This window comes from Zerene cesonia, chromosome 27 (genome assembly GCF_012273895.1).
Source record: "Zerene cesonia ecotype Mississippi chromosome 27, Zerene_cesonia_1.1, whole genome shotgun sequence".
Lineage (NCBI taxonomy): Eukaryota > Metazoa > Arthropoda > Insecta > Lepidoptera > Pieridae > Zerene > Zerene cesonia.
The window spans coordinates 6,055,921-6,066,107 of NC_052128.1; the positions used below are offsets into that span (position 1 = coordinate 6,055,921).

Genomic DNA, 10,187 nt, shown 5'->3' on the forward strand with positions numbered 1-10,187 from the left:
AAACACAACAGTTACAGCTGTCGTTACTCAAAAATTTCCAATTTGTATGGATATAATTGCGGGAAAATTATTCCCTTAATGGCTGACAACAATTTTCGCCCCGTAAAACAAAATATTCAATTACGAATGTGTTTTGTGTGGATAGCTGTTACATTTAAAATTGATGGCAACAATTTATTTGGAATTTGAGCGAGCTATCATAAATTGGGTAATACGAGTATATATCCAAGTGTAATATACTTACAACTGTATTTTGATTTTCTCTTAAATTTATAGCTTTGAATACTATCTTTTCTAGTAATAATGTAAAAGATTTGGGCAAAATTGAGATTGGGATTTGTTGTATACTAAGATATGAGTTGTATTATTGATCGTATTTCATACATTTACTATTGTAATATGTATTACCTACTAGCACAATGTATTATTCAAATCATTGGATGATCATTAAATTATGTGTGTCTTAATAATGTCGTACTTTCAATATTAACCAATTGTTCCATTTGCAGCTCACAATGACGACGAAAAACGATCGCTCGACTTTGATCATCAGAAACGATCACAAGATGCACTGAACGGTGACTACGGCCGGACGGATGGTAGAGCGTACCCACCCGACCTGCTCTCTTTCCCCGCTAGAGCAGCTCAGATATCTCCCGCAGCGAGTAACGCTTCCACTGTACCAGACACAAGCAGGCTCCAAGTGAACCCAGTCAGTCCTATTCATTCACCGATCTATGGCATGACTACAAACCAAAACATCTTCAGAACTCTACCGTATTCTCGCTCGCAATCACCCTTCACAGCACCAATCACACCACCAGTAGTAACACCTCGACAGGGATACGTTACAATACCGCGACGGCCTCGAGTTCCGTCATGGTCTAGTACGGCCAGCACACAGATTTTACCGAGCGCAGAGGCACAGGAACCACTTTATGACAATTTAGGCTTGCGAACAACTGCGGACGGTAGCTCTGTGCTATCCCTCAACAAAGCGGGCTTGGAACAACAGTTTTCACCCATGAGAAACAGACCATTGCCAGCCACTCCGACTTCTTACCCCAATTCCCATCCCGTATACTATGCACCTATTGAGGAACAAGAACCTGCTCCATCACCAGTTCCACCACCATTCACACCTACAAGAAATAGCATAAGTTCACAATTATCGACCCAGCTCTCTACCCCTGGTCCACAAGAACCTATCAATCCGAGAATGAGTTGGACTGCGAAAAGTACATCCACTCCTCAACCTGAGCCGAGAAAACTTGTGATGGACAATAGAAATTCAGATTCCCACGCTGACACGCTGAATCGCAAGGGAAAACCTGAAACAGGTTCGCTCAGGAGAAACACTAAAATCGAAAAAGAAGACAGTTCTCCGTCGAAGGAAGATCCGAGGAAAAATGAAAGTAACACGTCCATGAATCAGTCCGGTACGATGGGTAGGAGCGGAAAGATCCCACCGAGGCCCCCGCCTAAACCTAAGAAGAAACCAAGCACAGAAGTGAGTCCCAGCGAACCACTGTTTGAAGACGAAGGCGAGGATGGCACGGAGGTGTAGTGCCAGCAGCATCTCAGTTATACAATGTGCCAATGAGCTTGTAGTGATAACGTCGCAGTGAATATCAGTGAACAAGAATGACAAGTGACATTTCATTTTTGCGGTGCTCGTGTAAATAACTGTCGTGCTAGATTTTTTACTATTGCGTACAATTATCGTATGGACCATTTTGCGAGTTTTAAAATAAGTATTGTAATTAGCGTACGCCATCGAGTTAAGGATCGTATTGTACACTTACGTGTTAAGTATTTATTTGTTTGTTTAGACATCGAAACGGTAGCTACTCATCGCTTGCCAATTGCGAAGGCATATCTTGATCCATTTTAAGACTGATTATTATTCTAAATTGGTTCTACATTCCGTGTTTGTTCATTGTAATTCCATATTATGCAAGCCTAACAATGCATTTGTTTTAAAATTTAATCATTTAGGAATATTTGGAAGACTGAAGAGATTTAGGCGCTTTCGACTATTGATCACGTCAATAGTCCGTAGAAAGCGCATTGTAGGTGTATCCTTAACCTTCATTTCACATTCACATTGCGCGGTTTTATACATATTAAATTAGGACTCATTGTAAATCCCATTCTACTAATTAACAGTCAATTACTTCCCATGATGTTGTATTTTAAAAATTACGAATGCAATAAGCGTGAATCGATTACTAAAGTTTTTAACTGTTTAGTTAATATCGTTTTAGTTAGATATACAGTGATTGTTTACATTTCGCCGATCGGAGTCTTTTATTGTAATTATTTTGTAATGCACCTTTTGCATCAACGTTACTAGTTCCTAACGTTATTTTACATTACCATTTTATATCGATCAAGCACCGTTATTTTTATATTTACGTATACGTGTTTTATGAATTATTTTAATCGTAGCGTTGTAAATAATTTTAAGTTGTCTTAATATCGCTTATATCGCAAAAACTTCAGTTCCAACGGTGCGTCCCTTTTATTGGATTTCAGTTATATTTTCAACTTCACGAAGTTGATAGATCTTCGTTAGATGAAATATGTACTGGTGCTTTTATGTCGATATTTATTTTTGTATTTGTATTTTATATTCGTAAAGGACACGTATTATGTGAACAATTTATATGTTGACGTTTATTTTAAGTATATAGAAGTTCGTATTGTGATGATATTTTTTTAATTCAAACTGACCAGGAATATTTAACCATTTTATTTTGTATAGATACCTATTGTAATAGGGTTATTAAAACTTTTTAGATGATTTGCTTTTACTGGTCGGTGTAAAGAACATTTAACCTTATATTGTGATGTTTTAAAGTTCATTTTCATATGATTTCTATGGTGTATTATATGTTATTTGATACGATATAAGAAAACAATTTAAAGTATTTAGTATGAAAACGTACAAATATTATTGTATTTCCTTTTTTATGTGCAGTCGGTGCCTTATGCATGCATCTGTTAGATATCCGAATAAAATATTTGTTTTAATGATTTTCATACCGACTGTACTGTGATTTGTTTTCAGCGCGATGGTACAATGTATGTATGAATTTCTACAAAGTTTACTGTGAACATAATGTTTTATCGTTAAAACGCTACATGTAAATATTATAAACTGATTAAAGCTATATTTCAGTACTACTAGTTTTCTTTTTACCATTTTTGTGAAGCAAATAAAGAACATAGTGTATGGAGGTGTCGCCTTATTAATGGAAGAAAGTTCTGCTGAGCAAGTTATGCATAGAATTATCGTTATAAATCATACAATGTAAGGAAGAAAACACATCTCTAAGTTATAATATGACAATGCTTTTTAGATAACAGCACCATTTTTAAATTGTAAATCAGTGGTATACCGAATTGATGATTGGTTTTTATTTGATAGCTTGACAAATCGAGAAGGTCACGTTTTTTTGTTAAAATAATTATCACATAGAAAAAGCTAAATCGATTTTCGTGAACTTAGTATTAACACAGATCAAAATGAGACGGTCGGTTCCATTTGATCTCCAAATCAAATCTTGAAAGGCTTGAAATAGAGGATGAAAGTGATTGTTTGGAACAGTAGACGTAAAATAAACGAAGTGCCTACGAGCGAAGCCGCGGGCGATATGCTAGTAAATCGTACTTCCTACTAATATTATAAACGTAAAAGTTTCTAAGTATGGATGTTTGGATGGATATTTGATACTCCTTTACAGAAAAACAGTAAAACGTATCTGTATGAAACTTGGTATAGAGATAGTCAGGGTTAGCACATCTAGTATAGACAAATCTTTATTTATTTTATTTTATTTATTTATTAACAGTTTATTGAACAGTACACATACAGTTAACAAAAACCAACAAACAATATCTACTGTACAATTTGGCGGCCTTATCGCTTTGAAGCGATTTCTTCCAGGCAACCTTTGGATACAGAAAATATATGTACATACAAGAAAGTGTACAAATATATAGATAAGAAATTATTGCATATAGGAGCAAGGATAGTATAAATATGCAGTAAAGAGGGATAAATAATAGAGGAGAGAAAAGCAATAGAACAGAGTCAAAAACAACATTATGGAGATAGAAAATAATCCTTAACAAGAGATTTAAATGTATATAAAGATTGGGCTTGCTTAATAAATTAATTTAACCAGATACCACGCGAGTGTCGCCGCGGGTTACAGCTTGTAATAATATACTACGAAACAAATTTGCCCCGATAACAAACAGCCTATTCTATACGATATAGATTTAGCTTAAACTCAAGTAAAAGGATTTTTTAAATCAATGGATTTTTATTCATCCATCGTAACATAGAAAAATACAATGCTTTCCGCTATCTAATATTTATGTAGATGAGATTTTTCTTTCTGGTAGAGAAACAAGAGGGAAGTGGATCGACCACATCGGTATAAGAGATGCTGAGCTGATGACCTAAAGGGGGACTCAAATATGGATATTTTAGTTGTAATTTTGTTTTTAATTTTGTCTTTTGTATTTCTTTTTTCTTAAACGTAGTGTTCTTAATAAAATGCATTTTATTGTTTTATTGATAACATGTTTGTTCTAAACAAAATTGTTTTCAGACGCAAACTTTCAAGTAAAAAGAGAGCCAATAAAGTCGGTTCCCCCAATTGAAAGTACTGGGCTAACTAGTGAAAAAATTAAATAATACTGAAGTCGGTTGAAAAAATCAGTGATACGAATGTGAATCACAGCAAACAGTCAACATAACTTTATTTTATCGAGCTGTATTAGTTACAATGAGGGTATACGATATGTTGCAGTTTTATCGATAAAAGTTTAGTATCGATACCACGCCAACACTATAAAATCTTCAATTCATAACAGCTTTTACTACCTAGTAACTTAAATATAAAAATGTACGATAAAATGAAAACTGTATTAAAATAGTGCTACATGGTAGCATCAGAGTACTTATTACGTTATCAGGGGAGTTATCCAGAGGTCTTAAAGCAGTACTAATTCCAGTGTAAAAATACAGTTGTCTAGTTCATCACTTTCCCAGAGAACCTTGAAATCATTACCTAAATTGAACACTGAAAAATTTGTTTGATTGAAGGCGCTAGGCTTCTGAAAACTGCTGTTTTAATATGACTAATTATCAACAAGGTTTTTGCCCAACAATAATGAGTAGTATTATTCGATAATACTTAATAAGTACTCATGAACCATATACATTTTATAGTTGTCTTAGTTCGACTTTACTAAGAAATGCAGGTTGAAACATGTTCGTTAGTGTGGATACGTTTGTAAGCAATACACATCATTACTTGTTGAGCGTTTCATCTGTAACGAGTGTAATGTGTATGAAAACACAAAACAGCATTTTTAAAACACAAGCAGAGCATCTTGGCTCTCGTCTCAAGCAGTAGAATCTTTTAAAGGAAGGTACAAATATTACTATTTTTCGAAACCGTCACAGTGATCTTGAGCAGTTCTTTAGTGATGAGAGCGATCTGATTTATTGTAACAACATCGATGGACTATTTAATGCTTTCGATATTGACCATGACCCTCGAGCTTGGAGATGATTCATAGATTCATCTAAGATTAGTTTAAAAGCAGTATTACTACACAACGGTAATAAATACCCTTCCATTCCCTTGGGTCATGCGGTGTCCTTGAAAGAAAACTATGAAAATTTAAAACTTTTACTGGAAAAAATAAAATATGTGGAATATTCTTGGAAGATCTGCGCTGATTTTAAAGTTATTGCTATACTTTTGGGTATTCAACAAGGTTACACTAAATACTGCTGCTTTTTGTGCCTTTGGGCTAGTCGTAATAAAGAAAATTATACATCAGAAAAGTTTGGCCCCCTAAGAAAGACGACCGCGAAAAGACGCGAAAGTAAAGCTTTTCAATACCTTAAAAAGAATTTCCCAAAAATTTCAGATGCAAAGTTAAAAGAAGGTATTTTTATAGGACCTCAAATACGACAGTTGATCAGGAACAATATTTTTAATAGTAAATTAAATAAACAAGAGAGCAAGGCTTGGATGTCCATGGTACAAGTATTTACAAATTTTCTAGGAAATTTTAGAGCTGTAAACTATAAAACACTTGTCAAAGAAATGATCCAAAACTTGCACGCTATTCGTTGTAAAATGTCCCTCAAAATACACATTTTGGATTCCAATTTAGATTTTTTACCTCAAATATGGGAGACGTTAGCGACGAGCATGGTGAGCGCTATCATCAAGAGACATAGCGAGAATGGAACGGCGCTATCAAGGAAAATGGAGTCCTGCTATGCTAGCAGATTATTGTTGGTGGTTAAGAAGAGAAGCTGTAGATCGCAATTATAGAAGACAAAGTGCCTCAAATGGACATTTTTAAAATTATTATACTAGACACAATTTTAACTGAGCTATATGTCTTTTTATTGATATCCACAGAAAGCCCGAGCTAACAAAGCCATGAAATTAGTACCACTATAAATGTTTTACAATGCTATATCGAAATCAGTTCAACTTATTTTAGGGGCTTACAAAAGTTGATAATTTGTTGACCAGTGATTATTTTAGTTGTAAATAGAACATTTATCAAGGACTATTATTATAAGCTTAAAAATTTAAACGACGACCAATAGAATAAAAATGGGTTTATCCAGTAAAAAGTATATTTTTTAACAAAAATCAATTCTGGCTTCAAAATGTGAGAAGTGGACCAAAATATGGGACGTATTATATAGCTATATATATTAGCTTATATATATATATATATATATTAGCGTATATATATAAGCTTTCATATAAAAAAGAATCACCAAGATCGTTAACCAATCGTAAATTCAAAGGCACAAACTTAAAAAAAATACATTCCCATTGAGAACCTACTTTTTTTAAGTCGATTGAGTAATTCATAAACTTATACAAAGGTAATAAATCAAACAAATGAATTGTACTAAAAGTTCTATTATCCTTATCTTATCAGGAAGATAATGAAATTTTGAGTTATTTCCATAATTCTAAAACTTTTGTAATAAAACGTAACCATATAATAGACAATTGTGATTATGATTGATCTTAGATAAATGATATTGAAATTTATTTGAAATAAAAGAGGTAGTTGAAATATTTCAAAGTCACTACATAGTACAAAACAAAGTCGCTTTCTCTGTCGCTACGTATGCTTAAATCTTTAAACTACGCAACGGATTTTGGTGGGTTTTTTTTTAATATATATAGGAAGGTGTATATGTATAATAACAACTATTAAACTACTATGTAAACGCGTGCGAAGCCGCGGGCAAAAGCTAGCATTTAATAAAAGAAAGTTAATAAAAAAATCTTTTTGGTTTGTATCAAACACTATCAAAGGCACTGAAAAATCTTTTTCTAGCATAAGCTCTATTAATAATTTTGATTATTATGAGCGTTTTATTATTTTACCAGCGAAGTCGTTGCCCCATACAGGTACCAGTAGCCCGAATTATATATATACACTTACTAACAAAATGACAAACATATAACAAATTTTATTTCTATTACGGTGTCGCAGTCACGCATCTTGCCGCATGAATGCATATAGGGATTTTCTTCGCATACCTTTTAAATGCCTATATGAGAGTCGTGCCTATACTGTAAATACTGACATTATTTATTGCGTATATTGAAAGAGTTTTTTCGCATGTTGAATATAATCTCAGAAAGTTTTAAGATAAACAGATAAAACAAAATAAAGATGTAAGTCAAATATAGGTCATAATAAATAAATATAGGACATACATAAAAAAGTACTAAGTAAAATATTTTTTTTTTTCTGTCGTTAGTAAAGGCTAATCTCCAAAATGATTAAATTATACGATAAATTATATTAGGGCGCGCCACTACAATTGCTCCCTTAATGGCGAGTTCACAATTGATACTCAAAAATAAAGGAACGTCTATATAGTATCACAATTGCCTAAACTCCCTACGTAAATAATTGCCCTAATGAACTATTACTATGCTAAGTTACTAACTCTCGTAACCTCGAATCACTGAGTTAAAAAGGCCGCTCATGAGGCATTTATCAGAAGCTCGTTAAAGGTAATAGGTGTCCGGTTGCAGCTCTCCGATTTCATGGCGAGAACAAAGCAATCTTTATAATGTGACACTTTTGTTTTTCGAGTTAATTTAGTTTTGTGAATGGCTTTTGTAGGTTTCATGAGTGGGGTATTGTTACGTTGATGTCCGTGCTTGATGAATTATAATGCTTATTATGAAACTAGCTGTGCCCCGCAGTTTCGCACACGTTGTACATGATGTTATATAGCCTGTACCCTACCTAAATAAATGGAATATTCAATGAAAAAATAATTATTCAACTCGAACCTGTCGTTTCTGAAATAAACGCGTCATAAATTTGACAAACAAACTCTCCAGCTTTACATCATAACTATACGTTACTGTTCTAAGTCTTATTTCCTAGAACTCCTTTGAAATAAATTTGTTTTATAAGTCTCACTTGTAATTGATATTTCCATAGTTTAAGAAGCTATTAGAATACTGACGATTCGGGCTGGTATTGCTCGAATTTTTGGAATCGGCCCAGTAGCATGCTCAAACAAACAGCTTAATTATTATTACTAGACGCCTGTCCCGGCTCCGCCCGGATATCAAGATTCTTGTTTTATCCCAAGGGAGCATTTAACCGGAATGAAAAGTATCCTATCACCCTGTCTGTATTCCAAATTTCATCAAAATCCGTTCCGTAGTTTCAACGTGATTGACGAACAAACATCCAAGCAAACAAACTTTCTCATTGTTAATATTAGTGCGATGGTTAAATTACAGGTCAGCTTGGAGGTTTTTAAAAACAATGAATGCTTCAGTTGCAGGTGTCATCGTCACAATACAATTTTGCTTTTCCATGTACATGTCACAGCCACGAAAAATAAAAAATTGCATTAATAATTTTTTACTATTTACGAACTGGTTGGATTTTCACGAAACCGATATTTAAATTTATTTGATACCACAGTTACGGGCGGCAGGCACCAATTTGTTTATTAAAACAAATATAAAATATAAAAAGATGATATATTCCGAATAGAGAGCACACATTTTGAAATACAGTCTCGTGAAAGGATGGACAGAAAGAGAGGACCAGTGAAGTCTCAATAAAAGTACCCAAATGGCAAGTGGACCCTAACCCTTTGGGTTCGAAACCCTATCAGAAGATATCCAAGTAGCCAAGTAGTTCCAGGCGGCGATAATCTGCGCTACGCTACTGAGGTATTTAGAGCATATATTGTCATTTCTTTGAGCCCAAATTTTATTTATCTTTCTCTGGGTTTTCAGTAGGTTTGTATAAAATTGGTTATGAAAATTGGTAGCATCTTTGGCTAAGATGAGTATGGCTAAGATATGGCTAAGATAAGTATTATATATTAGCACTGATTACGATTCCCATTAATACTTGAAATCTAAAATGCTGTAATGCCAATGTTTCTTCAGATCCCAAGAGCTCCTTCAAGTATCGAAGAACGATTCCCCGAACTCCTTAACATTTCAATTGTTTATTTCGTTGCGACAGTCGACAGATTTGAACGTTTACGTTTCAAGTAGCTTATAATCCTTGGATCGCATCCATCTTCATTCCATAATTTGTCATCAAGTCTGTGGAGATCGGCAGGTAGATAGAGGGTATAAGAATTGATTTGTGAGATAATTTTTATTTGCGGTAAGTGATTTCTGAATCGGTGTATTAGGAAATAAAATATTGAAAACCGTATAGTAATAAATTGTGATCACGAAGGAATGTGGAATTCCTCCTTGGAAGAGGGAGGAATCTTTGACCAGTCTACATCATAGATACTTATATACGGGTCTACAGTTATGTTGTCGGTAAGTTTTATATATGCTTAGGATAGAAAAATTTTCGTCTGTACGATTCAGGATAACTGTTGTTACAACCTCATATTAAATTTGTTACTGGTTGGTGACATGTATACTAAACTTATGACTATACCTCTTACAGCTTATGGGAGATGGCGAAGGCTTACCATCAGTTAAACCACCAGCTCAGGTGCCCGATTATGTCAAAAAAAGTATAGAATGCATAGAAGCTAAAAATAGTACCTTGTAGAATTTAACAATACAAGGTTTATAGTAAAATTAATTTGAAATAACTCGACG

General features: G+C 34.0%; 1 protein-coding gene across 1 annotated transcript in view; it reads left to right on the plus strand.

Annotated features, from left to right (window-relative positions):
- LOC119837291 overlaps positions 1–3,186 on the plus strand; it is a 171,054-nt gene extending 167,868 nt beyond the window's left edge. Inside the window, exon 5 of the mRNA XM_038362808.1 lies at positions 498–3,186. Within this exon, the coding sequence (XP_038218736.1) occupies positions 498–1,567 (1,070 nt within the window). The 3' untranslated portion in view covers positions 1,568–3,186. The remainder of the gene's footprint in view (positions 1–497) is intronic.
- Positions 3,187–10,187: the final 7,001 nt, after the last annotated feature.